Below are 20102 nucleotides of genomic sequence, written 5' to 3'. Positions count from 1 at the left end.
AGACCCCTTGTGGGAGGAAATAAGCAAAAGCCAATAACATGGGATATATCTCCCTGAGAGGAATTCCCAGTGATCCATTTGAATATGATTAGCATAAAATTGCAAAGAATATCAGCTTTAATATGTGTTTCTAAGACCATATTTACATTGCATGTTTTTTTCAGAGTGAGAAGTTTCTTTTACGTAAGGGAAATTGGCATTTACATAGCACCTACTTGTGTGAATGCTTTACAAATATTGTCTCATTTGGTCTTCATAACAGCTCTGTGCAGTTGATGCTGCTATTCTCATTTTTACAATTAAGGAAATTGAGGTTGACAGGCTAACTGATTTGATTAGGGTTACACAACTAGGAAGTGTCAGAGGCTGAACGTGAGGATTTAATGTCATTTGTTTGCTTTATGGAAATAATTCCTGAAATAGTAGATTGGGATATTTCCATAGATCATAATGCAAGTTGCTGCCCTTATACTTTCCAGATTCCCAAGCAGGAGGGAAACACAACTATAAGCAATTCTGATTTCTTTGACATTGATTAACTATGTACAAGACAGCCCCTCTCCCTTTTATTGCTCTCCTTATTCTCCTTTCCTTTCCTAGCATATCAGAGAAATGAACAGTAGCTGCTTCTCACAAAATAAGAAAGATGTTGACACACCAAGCTGCCACCAAAACGTTTTCTTTTAAAAATATCACACTTTTTTTGAAAATATTTTCAAGAAGATAGTGGAGTGAAGGTAGGAACTTGCCCAAGTTCTCCCACAGATTTTTCTAAATACCTTTAAATAATGACTCTAAACAAATTTTAGAGTGTCAGAACCCATAAAAAGACAGCCTTGAAAGATTGGCAGGAGGGAATCTGTTGCATTTGGGTTGGTCTGGAGTGCAATTACAATGCAGGCTGGGCCAGCATAACCCAGGCAATGGACCTTTAAACTGGCAGCAGTGGCAGGGATCTCCAGACCTCTCATCCCACCAAGGCCAAGGACAATTCAGCAGGAAACTTTTGGTGTACTAGGATGCAAGAGGGGCACCAGCAAACTATAATTGGGCTTTGGGAGCCATTGAATCAAAAACAGTGGCAGCAGAAACAGGTAGCAATAGCCAAAGCTCTAGAGATCATAGCTTATGGGGTGGAGGCGGGGGGAGACAGCTGGTCAGGGGGCCTCTTTGCTGGTTCTGTCACAGGACTCTCTTGCTTTGTCCATATTCAGATCTGGGTAGCAATGTTGGCTCACAGTACAGGTTACTAGTAGGATTTCTGAGAACAGCTTGGGATTTTGCACCTTCTACCCTGGAAATAGCCCTACTTTAACAAAACATAAAGCCAAGTAATAGGCTGGGAAAATGAAAAACAACAGAAAAAAGATTCTGACCATAGAAAGTTATGGTGACAAGATTAAAATTCACACTTAGAAGTAGGAGTCAAAGCTGCTACATCCAAAGCTATCATGAAAAATAAAAATTGGTCTTAGGTCATGGAAAAGCTCAGAAAGGATTTTGAAAATCAGATAAGAGAGATAGAGGAAAAATTGGGAAGAGCGATGAGAGTGATGCAAAAGAAAATACAAAATGATAATGGAGAAAAATGCTTTACAAAGCAGAAAATAATTCCTTAAAAATTAGAATTGAGCAAATGGAAGCTAATGACTTTATGAGAAATTACAATACAATAAAATGAAGTCAAAAGAATGAAAAATAGGGGAAAATGCAAAATATCTCATTGAAAAAAAAAATTGACCTGGAAATAGATCCAGAAGAGATAATTTCAAAATTATCTATCTGAAAGCCATGATCCCCACCCCCCAAAAAAAAAAAAAATTAAAAAAGAGCCTGGACATGATCTTTCAAGAAATTATCACGAAAATAGTTTTTGACATTACCAGGAGGTAAAATAGAAATTGAAAGAATCAACCAATGATTTCTTTAAGGAGATCCCAAAATGAAAACTCCCAGGAATATTATAGTCAAATCCTCAAACTCCCAGAATCAGGATAATACAAGATCCTTGTAGCTTCTACATTAAAGGATGAGAGCTTTTGGAATATGCTGTTCTGGAGAGCAAGGGTTAGAATAAAGAATCAGCTACCCACAAAACTTGAGTATAATTCTTTAGGGGAAAAGGTGGACCTTGAATGAAAAAGAGGATTTTCAAGTATTTGTGATGAAAAGACCAGAGCTAAATAGAAAATTTGATTTTCAAATACAGGACTCAGGAGAAGCTTGAGGAGGTAATCAGCAAAGGGAAATCATAAGGGAATTATTAATAAAATGTAAAGAGATAGAGGGCACAGGTGTGCATTGAATATGAAGGGATAATATCTAAAAAATAAAATGAAGTGGTGAGAGGAATGTTGTGGGAGAAAGGGAAAGGTAGAATGGTGAAAATTATCTGCTAGAAGAGGCAAAGAAAAGCTTTTACAGGGGAGGGGAGGAAAACTGAGTGAACCTTATTCTCATCAGAATTGGCTCAAAGAGGAAATAATATACATAGCTTAATATGGATAAAGAAAACTATCTTATCCTGCAGGAAAGTAGAAGGGGAAGGAAATACAAGAAGTGGGGAGGCTGGTAGAAGAGAGGGCACATTGGGGGCACATCTGATCCAGTCATATCCATTCTGACCCATTGGTCAACACTTTTGAGGAAGAACACAATGAAAGGAAAGAATAGAATAAATGGGGGAAATAAAGTTTATAGTAATTGGGAAAGAATTTTGAAGCAAGTTTGATGAAAATCTTGTTTCTTTCTTTCTTTCTTTCTTTCTTTCTTTCTTTTTTTTTATAGTTTTTATTTACCAGATGTATGCATGGGTAATTTTACAACATTGACAATTGACAAACCTTTTGTTCCAACTTTTCCTTCCTTCCCCCCCACCCCCAGATGGCAGGTTGACCAATACATGTTAAATATGTTAAAGTATAAATTAAATACAATATATGTATACACGTCCAAACAGTTGTTTTGCTGTGCAAAAATAATTGGACTTTGAAATAGTGTACAATTAGCCTGTGAAGGAAATCCAAAATGCAGGCTGACAAAATTAGAGAAATTGGGAATTCCATGCAGTGGTTCATAGTGATCTCCTAGAGTTCTCCCGCTGGTGTAGCTGGTTCAGTTCATTACTGCTCTATTGGAACTGATCTGGTTCATCTATCTCATTGTTGAAAATGGCCACATCCATCAGATTTGATCATCATACAGTATTGTTATTGAAGTACACAACGATCCCCTGGTCCTGCTCATTTCACTCAGCATCAGTTCATGCAAGTCTCTCCAGGACTTTCTGAAATCATCCTGCTGGTCATTTCTTACAGAACAATAATATTCCATAATATTCATATATCACAATTTATTCAGCCATTCTCCAATTGATGGGCATCCACGTACTCTCCAGTTTCTGGCCACTATAAAGAGGGTTGCCACAAACATTTTGGCACATACAGGTCCCTTTCCCTTCTTTAAGATCTCTTTGGAATATAAGCCCAGTAGTAACACTGCTAGGTCAAAGGGTATGCACAGTTTGATAAGAAAGTCTTATTTCTTAAATGTAGAGGAAACTGAGTCAATCTTATTTTTAAAAAGCCATTCACAAATTGATATATGATAATGCATATTCTTTGATCTAAGAAAATCACTACTAGACATAAATCCCAAAAGAGATGAGGAAAAAAAAGAAAAAGCACCTATATGTATAAAAATATTTATAGTACCTCTTTCCTCAGGCAAAGAATTGGAAATTAAGGGGATGACCATTAATTGGAGAATGGCTGAATAAATAGTTGAATATGATTACAAAGAAATATTAATCTATGGGAAATAATAAGGAGGATACTATCAGAAAAACCTGGAAAGTCCTCCATGAACTAAAAGCAAAGTGAAATGTATTGGTTTCATAGTAATAGCAAAGTTATAGGATGATCATCTGTGAATAGCTTTGCTATTCTCAACTATTACAATGATTCAAGACTACTTCAGAGCATCTTTGTTCTTTGATTTGGAGGAGTACCACCTCCTATGTGGTCTTTGCTGATCTCTCAGACTTCTAGTGCTACCTCCTGTAAATCACTATCCATCTCAAACATCTTGATCATTTGCCCTGCCAATTCACTGGAATAGTACCCTCTGAACCACATCTCCAGACATTTTGCTCCTTCTGTCCCCACTTCTGTTCTCCCTCCCCAGACCCCTGGACTTTGAGCCAGGACCCCAGAGTTCAAATCTAAACTCTGACACTTAGTAACCATGTAAGTCTGGATAAAGTACTTAATTGCTGTCTGAATTGTCCATAAAATGAGGATGATAATATGAAAATCAATTGAGATAATAAAAAAAAGTAAAACTTTAAATGCCATTATGGGTATTGAGTCACTTGTGCCTAAAAAAAACTTGTAAGTTTTTTTCCCCTATTTGATTTTCATTGGTTGTCATTTGCAATATATTGACTAAAAATGAAATTTCTGTTTTGAATTTACTATTTGTCATTTTCTGTCATAGGGACAGCTATATAGTATAGTGAATAGAGTGCAGGCAGTCTTCTCTTTCTGAATTCAAATCTTGCTTCAGATACTTTCTAGCTGGGTGACCCTGGGCAAGTCCCTTAATCTCTTTGTCTTAATTTCCTCATCTATAAAGTGAACTGGAGAAGGAAATGGCAAACCAATGTAGTATCTTTGCCAAGAAAACCCCCAAAAGGGATCATGAAGAGATGCACTGAAAATGATAGACCAATGAAAAATTTCTTTTAGCTTCTATATCAACTTGAGAAGATTTTGAATTATTTGGTCAGAAATTGGTAGGCTTTTAAAGGGAGTATATCTTAATAAATAGCTCTTGGATTTTTATTTCAGTCTACTACATTGACAAACAGGGCATTGGATAATACTTTCCAATTGAAATGTTCATTGGATGTCATTGATTTCTTACAGTTAGATTTCAGAGAGCACTAAATATGTATAGCTCTTCAACTCATAAAACTATTGCAATATGTATATCAAGCAAAACAAATCCCACATAGATCATTCCCTCAAATCTCTATCTCATCCTGCATCCTGAATTCTTTACTTCTCTGTTAGGAGGTGAGTGGTATGAATAATCATCAGTCTTCTCGACTTGTAGTTGAAAATTACATTGATCAGAGTTCTTAAATCTTGCAGAGTGATTTATCTTTGCAGTGATGTTTGGAACATGTATTATGCAATTATCTACATTGATGTGTGCTTTGGGATAAAACATTTTCTTAAAAGAAACAGATATTAGTATAGCAAAATGATTAATTTTCCCTATACATACATACACACTTTAGACCCAATCTGTGATTTCCTTTGTACCAAGACCTTCAGTTAGAAAGTCAGAACTTGATCTGTACCTTAGGAGTCTTAGAGAGTTACCTGGTACACTAAAGGTGAAGGAATTTTTTTACAATATGGGTGTCCAAGGTAACACTTGAAGCCAACTGACTCTTTTTATTATTGCCATTGATTTGATTAAATGCAAAAGGGCCTTTCTTTAAAACATGAGATGATTCTGAGTTTGCAGAATTAAGTATGAGGTTTCACCTTGCTCTATTCAAGTTGGCAAAAAAATATAGCGAGAGTCAATACTTGAGAGCCTTAGATAGGCACACCACACCAATGCACTGTTGATAGATCTATGAAGTGCTTTAAACTTTCTGAATATAATAGTGAAATAATGCAAGAAACGTGATTGAATTATCCATGTCTTTGTGTGGTAGCCAAGAGATGGAAATTAGGTGGGTTTTCTTTGATCGAATGGTTGAAAAAAGTTGTACATGAACCTAATGGAATATTACTGTACAGTAATATGAGGATTTTGGAGAAATTTGGCAGATTTGTAAGAATTAATGCTGAATCAGGAGAACAATGCACAATGTATTACCACAGTGTAAATGAAGACATTATCCAAAGGAAATTCTGCATAATGGGAAACTAGTAAAATGTCCTGTAAAGAGATTATAAAACATCTTTTTCCCATGGCAATGTTGTGGGGGATTAACTGTATAATATGTTTAATTTTTTTTTTGTCACAAAGAAAGAAATGGAAAATAACAAAAAAAATTTTTTATGTATTTGTGTGTGTGTGTATGTTTTAATGAAAAGTTAGTCCTAATATAAAGCAACTGTTAGGATGGAAATGCAGATCACATTATGAGAAATAACAAGTCAATTTTTGTTTAATTTTTGTTATTTTGCAAATCCCATAAATGTGGATTCATAATTTTTGTTTTAGTACAAATCCATAAACCTTTAGGTCATCCAGTAACCAGACTAGGGAAAATATATGAACATTTAATAGTTTTGTTATGCCAATATTTAATGATAACTGTTTTCTTTCTTGCTGACTTTTAAAGAATCTTATTTGTAAATGTGAAGAATTTCCTTGACCTTAGTTAGAAGTACTGGGTTTGAAGTTCAGCTCTGGCCCCTATATACTAGTGACAATGGACAAATCACTTAGCTTCTTGTGCATCAATTAATTTCTCATTTTCCTTTAAATGGGATAATATAGGATTATGAAGGAAATGCTTTGTAAATCCTAACACACAGGAGAAATGTGGGTTGTTAATGTCTATGTATGGGTTATGGGTGTAAATGTACATTTTTTATTCATTTCTTGGATTGGACCTATAATTTAATTGAATTTTACCTATGCATATTGACAACTTTTAGAATTTATAGTCTTAGAGAGTCTAGAGTGGGTAAATGGTTATGTTCTAGTCTGTTTTCTTACAACCAGTTTATCAGAAGTGGGATTTGAATTTTGATGGCTTCTTGAACCTAAGGCCAGTTTTCCAACTACACCAGCTATAAGTAAACCCCAACTATAAGTAAACTGTGAAAAAAGGCACTTGACTGAAAAGTTTACTTCAAATACACTTTTGTGCTCTCTACAGATCCAAAGGCGGAGACTAGATTGTACATCACAGTTAATGACTTTGAATTTCACGTCTACAATCGTTCTGATCTTTATGGACAACTTCAAGAATTATTTGGTTTGGAGCCAACCATAATTCCATCCAAAAAAGATAGTGAAAGAGTGCTGGAGAATGGGAGAGAGAGGACACGGTCCAACATTGAAAGGTGTTTTTAAATTTAAAAAAAATTTTTATTAATCTTCAATGCTTTTATCACAGAATATCATTGAGTTTCCATTTAATATGTTTCTATCTATTAAAATTTTATACTTTATGTTTTAAAGTACGTCTAGACTATATGGTCTGAAACTAATATAAATTGAATATAATATTACATTGACTTAAGTAAAACAGTTTTATAAATTAATAGTGGTCCTTGTAAATTTGTCCTGAACATGAGATTTTTCTTTACGTTTTGACCTTTTAATTTTTCTCATTTCCACGTTTCTCTTTCCATCTCTGCTCCCAATTCTTTGTGATTCTAGATGAAGTCTCAGTCAATTGTTAAGTTTAAAGCTATTCTATAATAGTTTATCTGGGATTATGGTCAGTGCATTGATTAAATGCATGTGCATTAAATAGGTACTTATTGATTGATTGATTGATAAATGAAGAATACATAATGTGATTTTTAAAGATAAAGCATTATTGATACTCCTGAGTTTGTTAGGGCCTGCAGTTCTACCCTTAAATTATAGGTAAATGTTTTGATAATGTATTTTGCCGTACCTTGTACTGTCATCAACATTTAGGATTTAGAATGGATAGGTTCTTAGTGGTCATGTCATTTAAATCCTTCATTTTATAGATGAAGAAACTAAGGCTCTGTTTTTTCAAATTTAATTCTTATACTACTATAGTGGATATGTCACATAGAAAAGTGTAGCTATCTCAGTAAACTACTATTTATAATTTTTAATATAATAAATTTTCTTTTTTATTCTTAATTTATAATTTTTTCTTAATTTAATTATTTATATTTTCTTTAAAAAATGTTTTTATTGATATTTTCTGCTTCTTATATCACTATAATTATCCCAAGTATCTCCCTACATCTATTCTAGAGTGCCATTCCATGTAACACATAGTATTTTTTTTTTTTTTTTTTTTTTGAGAGGGGAAAAAAACAACACAAATGAAAAAGTGTAGAAGTGTGTGATGAGTAAAAATGTTAACCTCCCATCACCTCAATGGGATGAGTTGGGAGTGTCCTTTCATATCTTTACATTCAAGTTTATAATTTTGTTACTTTAGATTCTCACAAAAAGTGCTGGTATAAATATTTTGAGAATATGGAGACTTTCTTTTTATCAGTCAGGGCTTCCTTAAGATAGAAGCCCAAAAACAGAGTCTCTGGTTCAAAGGGTATAGATGTTTAATCACTTTACTTGCAGAATTCTAAATGGCATCCCCAAATGGTTGTCCTATTTCATAGCTGTACCAGCAAAGTATCATTGTCTTTGTACAACCTTCTAACTATTACTGTTTTTTTTTTTTTTTTTTTTTTTGTCATCCTTGCAAATTTGCAGCATATGGTGAAATCTCAGGGTTGTTTTGATTTGCACTTTTCTTATTATTAGGAATTTGGAGCATTCCATAATGCAGTTATGAATACTTTACAATACTTCTTTTTGAAACCGTTAATATCTTTTGACTACTTATTGTAGTGCTGTCAGTCTAATGAAGGGAATTTTACTTGTCCAGAGATAAATCAAGGTAGAAAATGATCAATAATACTTATTGGTGTTTGTTTTTTATATATAGTATTTCAATTAATCATTATATTCATTTAATAGGAACTGTTTGTCTCTCAACCCTTCTTATATGCAATGTCAAAATGTCAAAATAATAAGATAATAATAATATATATTTACACATAAATGTTACAAAAAGAATAAAAAACCAATACCTATATGTTTAAATTTATGTACAGGGGATTACTGTAATGAAAATAATAGTAATTATTTACCAAACTCTCCAAAGAATCTCTTGTTTGGATTATAGAAATGAAACAAGTTGGACTTATGCTAAAGGATTAATATTTAATTTAGTTTTAATATTTAGATTTTTCCTATTTGAAAAAGCACCACTTGTTAAATTATACATCTACTGTACACTATTTAGATTACTGAGAGTTTACATTTATTCTGCATTTAATTTGACATTTTACCTTCATAGGATTTTGTTTTTAAAAGTATCATGTGTGTCCCATATACTTTATTTCTCCTTCTCTCCTATGTTATTTTCACTATTAAAACTATTAGCACAAGGTATTTCTGTGGCTTAGTGAGCTCTAGCTAATGACTAGAGCTGTGCTTTGGGATGTTAGTTTTTCTCTTTAATCATTCCCATTAAGTGATTTCACTATATTTCTTCTTCTTCTTCTTTTTTTTTTTTTTTTTTTTTTGCTTTTGGTCAGGAGAGAGAAGAAAATGGAAATGCCTAGCTATTCACTTGAGTCATTATTTTGTTTCTTCTAGCTTTTTTTATTAGTTAGACTTGTTTATGAAAACATAGCTGGTTTTCAAAAGTTTCACAGTTTGTATACCTTTGTAACTTAAATGGGAAACCAGAATGCCTTTGGGCAGTTTCTGTCCTTTTTCCTCAAAAGATGTTTATTTTAACTTAACCTAACTTTTTTCCCTTTTAGAGTTAAAGTAAGAACAGAATCTCAAGATCCCTCATCTTCATGGAGGTCTCTTATTCCAGTCATAAAGGTCAACGTGAGCACAGTAAGTAAAAATACATTAGAAAGTATGTGTTAATAACACAGGATTTTTATTTGTTATATTTGCAGCCATAGTTTTCACTTAGAAAATTACAGTAATTTCATACAAGTAGTGAAGTGTGAAAGTGAATTTTAAAATAGCTCTCTATTTTCAGCACAAATTTATTAGGTCTTAATGGTCAGATATTCATAAGTATTTAAGAACTGTAATTTACTACTCCAGCATCACCATATGACAAATAGAATCATTTGAATACAGAATCATTAAAGTTTGTTTTATATTCCAGGTTAATTTCTGTAGATAATAAAAACTGCTGAGTAGTTTGGATTGGGAGAGCAGATTGTTTTGGACAAATTTGAGAAAGTAATATATGTACTTCATGCCAGATAAGTCTTTGAGTGTTAACATTTAGGTTTTTTTTTTTTTTTTTTTTTTTTTTGTCTTTCTCTTTAGGGTCGTTTGGCATTTGGGAATCATTACCAACCACAGACTCTCTGTATTAATTTTGATGATGCTTTTTTAACATACACTACAAAGCCACCATCCAGCCACCTTGATCAGTTTATGCATATCGTGAAGGGAAAACTAGAAAATGTTAGAGTCATGCTTGTGCCCAGTCCCCGATATGTTGGTCTTCAAAATGATGAGTAAGAATCTTTATAATATTTTGTTTGCATTTTTTCCCTAGTATAGACTACTTCTCTATCTGAGGCCAGGAGTTTTTCTTTTGTTGACCAATAATTACGTGACCATTGTGTTGGCTTAAAAGCTTAGAAAAGCACTGCCCTGCCTTGTTGGATTTTTGTGAGTAGCACCACTGTGCTCCTGGGCTCTGGCTTGAGATTCTGAAGCTATCTATTGTCTAAGAGAATGTAAACACCTTTCCCCATGTTCTCCCTTCTTGCTATGTCCTCTGTAGCTCCTCATTATATTTCATCAGAACTCTGGTAATAGAATCCAAATGCACATTCTTGCTTCCCTTGCCAAGTCAATCCTCACTAGGTATCGAAGAAGTTTTTCTAATAGTATACATGAATCAAATGTCAAATATCGCTGCTGGTAGTCTGGCTTCAGTTGACTTTCATTCCTTTATTTTACTGAGAAGAACAAAATAGGAATTGTGATGGGAGGAGAAGAGGCAGATTTCATTCACTTTTAGGAAAAATTTTCTAACTACGCTATCCTGAAACTGAACAAGATACATCAAGAGGCAGTAAGTAACCTGAGGATTTCCAGCAGAAAGATGATCTTCTATTGGTGAAATTCCTGCTTAATAATGAGTAGGCCTTAAATCTATTCCAGGGTCTCATGGCAGCTGTGAAAATCTAATACTCTATTAACATGAATCTTTTTCACAGATAATACATTTTGGCTCATCCTGTTCTTTGCCACCTCCATACTTCATCTTTCTGCTTCTTGGAATCATCACCTTTTAGAGTTCAGCATATAAATTCTTGCAGTTAGAAGTAATCCTACCCTTCTTGATTTTATCTTTTCACTCAGTTTAACCTCTCTAAAAGATTAATTGCATTCTCACTTTTAATGGAGTTTGCATAACTTTAGCGTTAGAAGGGCCCTCAGTGATGATCAGGACGAATTGTGACCCAAATGATTCTTGTCAATATCACACTGGATAAGTGATTTTTCAGTAAGGGCCATCTGTTAGCCCTGGGGCCATCCCCATCTGTGTCTTGACTTCAGACTTTAATTTACTCTTTTCAGTATCACTTATCTTATTTAATTCTACCCTGTTGCAAATAAATATTCCTAGACCATCTTTTATGTCATTAACCTCCAAGTATTCAGCATAGCTATTGTGTTTTTTGAAGTTTTTTCTTCTACAGCTTAAATACGGGTTACTTCATCCCATCCTGATTTGCCTTAGACTTTAGGTTTAGACCATTACTGTTCTGCTTCTTCTGCTCAAATCTTTACTGTATTTTGGTGTTTAGAACAAAACACAGCATTGCATCTGAGTTCTGATCAGGTCAGGTGGAGTGCAGAAGGTAATCACACCCTTGTCTCTGAATAAGGGTGTATCCCTCTTCAGCCAGCTCCAGATTGTATAAACTCTCTTGGCTACTCATTCTATCTCTGCATATTTGTTGACTCATTGAAGATATGGTCCACTATCATCCCAGATCCTTTTCAGAGAAATTTTTTTTTTTTTTTTTTTTTTTTTTTTTTTGAGGTTGGGGTTAAGTGACTTGCCCAGGGTTACACAACTAGGAAGTGTTAAGTGTCTGAGACCAGATTTAAACTCAGGTCCTCCTGAATTCAAGGCTAGTGCTCTATCCACTGCACCACCAGGCTGCCCCCCAGAGAAATTTCTAAATATTTAGTCTGTCCTATTTTTTCTAGCCAGTTTTAAAAATTCATCTGAAAAGAATTTATTTACTTTTGTAATAATTTAATTTCAGTTCATTCTATTGTTACAGTTTGTTGGAATCTTGTTGGAGACTAACTCTGTCATTCAAAATGTTAGTTTCAAGTTGACATGGAATCACAATGATTACTCTTTTTTAAAATTAATTTTATAATTATAATTTTTTTTGACAGTACATATGCATGGGTAATTTTTTTTTTACAACATTATTCCTTGTATTCACTTTTCCAAATTTTCCCCTCCCTCCTTTTACTCCCTCCCCTAGATGATAGGCAATCCCATACATGTTAAATGTGTTACAGTATATTCTAGATACAATATATGTGTGTAAAACCAAATTTCTTGTTGCATGGTAAGAATTGGATTTCGAAGGTATCCAAGGTAAGTAACCTGGGTAGAAAGACAATAGTGCAAACAGTTTACACTCAATTCCCAGTGTTCCTTCTCTGGATGTAGCTGATTCTGTCCATTATTGATCAGCTGGAACTGAATTAGATCTTTATGTTGAAGATATCCACTTCAATCAGAATATGTCTTCATATAGTATCTTTGTTGAAGTATATAGTGATCTCCTGGTTCTGCTCATTTCACTCAGCACCAGTTCATGTAAGTCTCTCCAAGCCTCTCTGTATTCATCCTGCTGGTCATTTCTTACAGAACAATAATATTCCATAATGTTCATATACCATAATTTACCCAACCATTCTCCAATTGATGGACATCCATTCATGTTCCAGTTTCTAGCCACTACAAAAAGAGCTGCCACAAACATTTTGGCACATGCAGGTCCCTTTCCCTTCTTTTTAGTATTTCTTTGGGATATAAGCCCCGTAGTAGCACTGCTGGATCAAAGGGTATGCAGAGTTTGATAACTTTTTGGGAATGATTACTCTTTAAATTCAGCCATTCCACTAGTTCCAGTTTTGGCTAATGGTGCTATTATCTAGTCCATATGTCTTCAACTTTAAAAAAAAAAAAAAAAAAAAAAAAAGGAAATTTGCATGATGTTTATAGTTTTACTTTTAGCATTTTCTGTTCAGTTTCATTTTGGCTTTCTCCATCTTTTTCAGACAAATAGCTTGAGATACTTTTATCAAATTCTCTGCTAAAATCTATATATAAATACAGGGCAGTTAGGTGGCACTGCAGTGGATAGAGCAATAGATCTTGAATCTGGAAGATACTTTTTTCCTGAATTCAATTCTGACTTCAGATATAGTCACTTACTCCTGTTTGCCTCAGTTTCCTCATCTGTGAAATGAGTTGGAGAAGGAAATAGCAAACCACTTTTCAGTAGCTTTGCCAAGAAAACCCCAAATAAGGTCATGTAGGTTCCTTGAATTTATAGATGTTCATTTACTATCTCTACTTAGCTTGGTTAAGACATTCTGTCTGTTATAAGTCAACATTTGTCAAAAGCAGAATAAAATTTGAGCAGCTTTGCCCATTCTGTTACTATCTTTGGGACCTTTGACAAGTCTGGTTCTCATTTGACTCATCTGTAAAATGATGTAGGACTACATGACCTCTGAAGCCTCTTTCAGCTTTAGATCTCTGATCCTGTGTTAGCAATTACCATTGTTATATTTACCTCAACCAGTCCCCCAAGACAGTTGAAACAAAAACAAACCTTGTTTTTTTCTCTTCCTTTGTATTCCTAATTCAGTTTGTTCTAAGCATTTAGCTCTCTTGATGCTATTCTTAACAGGATTATGTCACACTTTTATAGTCATCCTTTTTACCTTTCTTTGCTCCCATCTCCTTTGTATACCTTTTAAAAATATAAGTTGGGTGATTGGTTGCTAATATCTCTGTGATTTCACAGTGGTTTCTTTAGTTAATTTCTTTTTTTTTTTTAATTTGAGGCTGGGGTTAAGTGACTTGCCCAGGGTCACACAGGTAGGAAGTGTTAAGTGTCTGAGATCAGATTTGAACTCAGGTCTTCCTGAATTCAAGGCTGATGCTCTATCCACTGCACCACCTAGCTCCTCCCTAGATAATTCCTTAAACTCCACATTGGAACTCACTGTGTTCTAAGTTGTTCTGTTATTTTTAGGTGGAATTAATGTAATCTTTCTCCTCCTGCTTGTATCAGCCTTTGCCTAAAATCTGGACAGTGGTAGGGGACAAGGACATTTGTGAAAAATCCAGTTATTAGTTCACTTCCTCCATGTGTTGGTTCATAAATTGATTGACCTGATTTTCCAAACTCTCAGGTGACCAAATAGGACACAGTTCAGATATTGAAGAAGTTGAATAATGGGCTGTACTGATTGACTTCTCTAATGCTTCATGATAATTGACCTCTGTAATTAAAATTTTCAATACCATATTATTAGTAGTACTGCTGTGGAATTATTTATTGTAGTGTAGAGAAATATTTTCCCCATAAATCAGTTTTCAAGTATATCTTATAGCGATTGAAATATCATCTTTTTGAATTGTTTTCACTTGGAAATTAACAGAAAATTAATGCTTTCATTTTACAAAGGTTTACATGTTTTACACCTTTCCTTCTCCTTTGTTAGGCCACCACGATTAATGGGAGAAGGTTTTGTTGTGATGCAATCCAATGATGTTGACATTTACTACTATATGGATGAACCAGGTAGATTGTTATATGTGGAAAATGAGAAAAGATTGGGAAAGCGGGTGCCTTGGAGGAAGGATATCTGATGCTGTTTTCATTGGTATATTGTTCTAGGGAATTCCTGGTGATAAACTCCAATTTAAACCATTATATTAATCATTATTGCCACTAGAGTGCAACTCAGATTGGACAGTCTTAGAGAGTCATGCCTAATCTTAGAGTTAAAATGATTGGTGCAGTCTTGGAGTTCATATGTGTTAGAAGTACATTTTGAGTGCAGGTCTGCCTACTTCTAGGGCATGTTTCCACTGTGTTAACTTATTATGGAAGAATTTTACCTATGATTTATTTAATGCTTTCACATATCTTGTTATTTATTTTCTGTAGACATTAAAAGAAAAGTATTTTTCTTTTTAGAATTCAAAAATTTATAACCAGTTTAACAGAATTTGTTAGATGTCTATAGACTGGCACCTAGAGTTTTGATTAAATATCTTTCCATTAATAGATTTAAAAAGACAATATAAAAATTTCTTTTAAATAATGCCACTTTCTGACTGGTACCACAAAGTGCTCTGGCACTTTTTGAGACTGTGATTTGATAGAAATGAGGGTTCATAGAAGGAGAAGCTGTACAACATAGTCCAGGTGGCAATTTTAGAAAAATATGCTTTTTGCTGGCCTTCAACCTTGAAAAGGCTTATAAGTTTAGTGATCAACTTCCTTAAAAAAGAGACTTCTTTTTGTCCTTGTTCTTAACATTTTGATTGAAAATAAAGGATTTAGGCCAAATATTTTTGTGTTTACAATTTCTAAGTACTTAGTTATGGGGGAAGAGGAGAAGCTCTTTCATGGCTGTTCTAAATAATATCATTTTTATTGCATTCTTCAACATAGGTCTGGTTCCAGAAGAAAGTGAAGAAATAATTGAGGGAGAAATGAGCAGTGAGGATAGTAAATTGCAAGACTTGCCTCCCTGTTGGGGATTGGATATAGTTTGCGGTAAAGGAACAGATTTTAATTATGGACCTTGGGCTGACCGACAGAGGTACTTAAACCAGATATGACCAATATGTCTATTTGTTTAGTTGTTTGAATGATATTCTATTTTTTTCAATTAGCAAAAATCTATACCCTATCTATGCAGGTTTTGGTGGTCCCTCCTCTCCATCTATTTGGATCTTCTACTTTTCATCTCCCTTATGTATATATTGTCTTCTTTAATAGAATTTAGGGTCCTTGAAGACAAGGACTATTTTTTCCTTTGCTTGCATTTGTATCCCCTGCACCTGGGACAGATTAAGTGCTTAGTAAGTGCTTCTTGATTTGAGCCCCTTAGTACATGTAGAAATTCAGGCCTAGTGATGATTTCATCCTGAATTACTATCATTGATGTTTGTAGTCCCAGAATTCCTATTTTCCAATCCTAGGTTAAGAGTCATTAAATAAAAACTTTTAAACTTTGTTTAAAGGTGTTAAAAGTTCCTTCCTTAGATTTTCTCCATTAACCAGAAGTTGGAATAAGTCTTCTTATGTGCTTTCTAACAAATAAACAATTGACAATTCATTCCATAGAAGCTGAACATAAAATTGCATTCTAGCTTCTCAGATCTTTTTCTGTGATTTTTGTATGCTTTGGACAAATCTTACACATATAAAATACTTAATATTTTTTATAATGCAACTTGGAAATATAATATAAGGAAGTATAATAAAGCTGTCGGATCTGTCTTTCTCAAGTTGACTTATCTCACATTATGACCTATAATATATAGCATTTTTTATTTGTGTAAATGTAGACATTTAGAGGAAAGAATCACTGGTACTAATGGGAAACATTAGTAAGATACAGTGGGAATAACATGAACTTTTTTATTGGATGTTTAATAGGCTCGTGGGTTCTGAATCATTTTGAGAACTTAAGGAATTTGGCAGGTTTTTGTACTATGTGTAATGTCTTTTCATTTGAATAATAATTGATTATTTCTTTTATTTTATAGAGATTGTTTGTGGAAGTTTTTTTTCCCACCTGATTATCAAGTAATGAAAATTTCTGAAATTGCCCAGCCAGGGAAACCAAGGCAAATCCTTGCTTTTGAGCTGCGGATGAATATCATTGCAGATGCCACAATTGATTTGTTATTCACAAAAAATAGGGTAAATAATAGAATGTTATTTAGTAATGTTCATGTTACATAAGAAATTTTGTAAAATCTACCAGTAGTATTTGACAAAAAACCCTATCATTTTTATTTTACATTTTCAATTATTTCATAATAGGAGAATGCATGTTTCTCTTCCGTACATTTTATGAAATGGCAGTTGACTGAAAGAGATAAAACACTTTAGAACAGTGGTTCTCAAACTTTTTAAATAGGGGGCCAGTTCACTGTCCCTCAGATTGTTGGAGGGCCGGACTATAGTAAAAACAAAAACTCACACTCTGTCTCTGCCCCTAAGCGCATTTGCCATAACCTGGCAGGCCTCATCTGGCCCGTGGGCCATAGTTTGAGAACCCCTGCTTTAGAAGAAGGATTTCTCATCTATTTCTCCAGTTGGCATATTTCTGTATTTGGGCACTCTACTACTCTTCATTTTTCCCAAAATTTCTCATAGATTTATTATAAATTTTCATTTTTCCATCTTGCATTTTTGATACTTTTCAACAGGTCATTATTTTCACTTAAAAAATAATTATTCACATATTTACTTTCTTATATGATACTAAATTTTTAAAACTCAAGACTTTGTTATAAATAATGTTTTATTCACCCACCCTCCTTTTTTGGTAGGAAACGAATGCTGTGCATGTAAATGTAGGAGCTGGGTCATATTTAGAAATCAACATTCCTATGATAGTAGGAGAAAATGGTAAGCTGAGATTTTATTATCTTTTAAATAATGTACAAATAGTAAAGTAATTTTTGCTATAGAATGTTCATCAAATGAATTTTCATTTAGGCCTTTAACATATTTTAATATTAGTGTTTTGACACAGTTATTTTACATTTCCTTTTGTACCACTTGGAATTCTCTTCCTAATTTTATCTTTCTTTCTCTAACTTGATTTTAAGTTCTTCTATGGCCTGAGACCAATTCTGATTTTTCTTGGAGGCTTTGGATGTAAGAGCTTTGACTTTGTTATCTTCTTCTGAGTGCATGTTTTCATCTTCCTTATACCGTACCATACCATAGTAACTTGCTGTGGTCAGAATCTTTTTCTGTTATTTGTTCATTTTTTCAGCCTATTTCTTGGCTTTTAACTCTTTGTTATAGTAGGGCTCTGTTTTCAGGATAGAGGGTGCATTGTCCCAAGCTTTAGAGGTTTTGTGTAGCTGCTTTCAGAAATCCTTTTAGGGACCTGACCAGAAGTACTCTTTTCTGCCTGGAAAGTTAGAGATGTCCTGGTTCCACTGTAGCTGTGAGATCTAGTGTGCTAAAACAACAGACACCTTTCTTAGTGCTAGTAAAGAGACTTCCTATGAGTTGACACCTCGGGAAGCTGCTACTATCATCTCTGTCCATGTCTGCTCCTGGTTTGCTGATTTACCAAGGTGCTCTCACCCTATTGACAAATCTTTCCTTCTGACTTTCCAAATTGTCTTTGGTGTCTCTGGACTTAGACGTCTAGATACTACCAGTGTTACTCCTGATTCAAAGTCCGTAGACCCTAGATTTAAAGTCCCTAGTTCTGGATTTGCAGGTGTCTGGGTTGGGATTGGGGCTGGGGCCAGGCCAGTACTGTGCTGGTATGGTTTGCGTTGGGATTGTATGCTGGGCTCCCATTCTGGTGTCACAAACCTTTCCTACTGACCTTCTAAGTTGTCTTTGACTGGAAAATTGTTCAATTCCATCTTTTTATGTGTTCTGACACTTTAAAATATTATTTAAAGAGAGATTTGGGGAGAATTTGATGAGTTTCTGCCTTTATTCTGCCATCTTGTCTCCACTTCAGACAATATTATTTTAACATTAACTATTTTGGCCTTAATTGATTACCTCCTTCTTCTGGATAGACTTTCCTTGGTTTTTGTGACTCTGCCTTGTTCTACTTGAATGTTCCTTTTTAGTTGGATTATTATCCTAACCATGGGTTTTCTTAAAGCTCTGTCCTTAGCAGTTTTCTCTTTCTATATAACTTCTTTATGATTTCATCACCTTTCATAGATTCAGTTATTGTCTCTATACAGATAATTCTCGGAACTGTCTATCTAATCCTCATCTGTCTTTTGGGTTCTAGCCCTACATCGCTGCATATTTTGCACAGGCATAGTTCTACTTTCCTGTAAATATTTCTGATTCTGTTTGTCTAAAATAGAACTCGATTATCTTTATCCCTAAAGCCTGAGCTTCCTCTAAACTTCCAATTTAGAGTGAGAACACTATTGACCTAGGAAGTTATTGACATTCCTAGCCTTTGTTTTTCATTCTTTACTTTCTTCCTTCCTTCCAGTTATCAACTCTGGTTTTTTCACTTTAGCAGCAGCTCTTCCTTCTGATCTTTCCTTTCCTTTCTGGACCATGGCTTGTCACCTGAATTGTGGCATCAGCCTCCTCATTGAATTTATCATTTCTTGACTTATCTCTTTCCAGTCTAGATGCCCTAGATTTGCCAAAAAATAATATTCTTCAAACACTGGGGGGAGGATATTATTGGTTGTTATATTATTTGTTCCCTGATCAAGGATGGCCCCTTTATTGCCTTTGAGATTAATTACAACTTCCTTTCCTTGGTATTTAACCTCTTTCATTGGTTGGCTCTAGACGTATCTTGTGTTCATAACTTCACCCATTTCCAATTCCACCCAATCCAGCCTTCTTCCTCTTACTCAGTCTTCGTGGTTTGCCATCTTGAATCCACATGTATCCCTCCATGCCCAGAACATGCTTCCTCTTTAACACTTTCTGCCACAAGAATCCTTTGAATCTCACTATTAGAGATTACAGCTAAGTGTTTTAAATTGTCTAATCTATGCATGAGATGTTCCCACATCATGGATGTAAGCTCCTTGTGATTAGGCAGGCATAGTTTTTCGTTGTTTTCTCTCTCTCTAGAACCTAGTACATGACCTTGCACCTACTAAAGGCTTTGTCAATGGAATTGAAGACCATGAGTACCTAGCAGAATTGTATTAATTTTCAAAACTTAGTAATTCCAGGATTTTAAATTTAGTGAGAGGATCTTAAGAAGTAAGTTAGTGAAGAGTTGTAAACAGTATTTGATAATAATGAACAAGCATTTAAGAATTCCTAAACATAATTATGTTTTCTTAATAATTCATTTTATGTATGCTAAAATTTTAAGCCAGATTTATCTTTTTTGGTAAGTTGTACACTTGAGGAAGCCCAAGTTTCAGGCCATTAGAACATCTTTTTTACGTTGTATTCTGTTTTATACTAAGGAATGTCTAAATTGGCTTTAATTTTGTCTAAGGTAATGTTACTTCCTGGTTTTTATATATT

General features: G+C 34.2%; 1 protein-coding gene across 7 annotated transcripts in view; it reads left to right on the top strand.

Moving 5' to 3' along the window:
* Positions 1–20102, top strand: part of BLTP1 (bridge-like lipid transfer protein family member 1) — a 232472-nt gene that overhangs the window by 26663 nt on the left and 185707 nt on the right. For all 7 annotated transcript variants that reach the window (XM_074274114.1, XM_074274117.1, XM_074274118.1 and 4 more), the window contains 7 exons: positions 6914–7100; positions 9585–9666; positions 10117–10310; positions 14578–14657; positions 15537–15687; positions 16640–16796; positions 17432–17510. In XM_074274114.1, the coding sequence (XP_074130215.1) occupies positions 6914–7100; positions 9585–9666; positions 10117–10310; positions 14578–14657; positions 15537–15687; positions 16640–16796; positions 17432–17510 (930 nt within the window). The remainder of the gene's footprint in view (positions 1–6913; positions 7101–9584; positions 9667–10116; positions 10311–14577; positions 14658–15536; positions 15688–16639; positions 16797–17431; positions 17511–20102) is intronic.

The sequence above is a fragment of the Sminthopsis crassicaudata genome, chromosome 6, assembly GCF_048593235.1.
Source record: "Sminthopsis crassicaudata isolate SCR6 chromosome 6, ASM4859323v1, whole genome shotgun sequence".
NCBI lineage: Eukaryota > Metazoa > Chordata > Mammalia > Dasyuromorphia > Dasyuridae > Sminthopsis > Sminthopsis crassicaudata.
The sequence above is the reverse complement of the archived record's forward strand: the minus strand, read 5'-3'. Positions and strand labels throughout refer to the sequence as shown.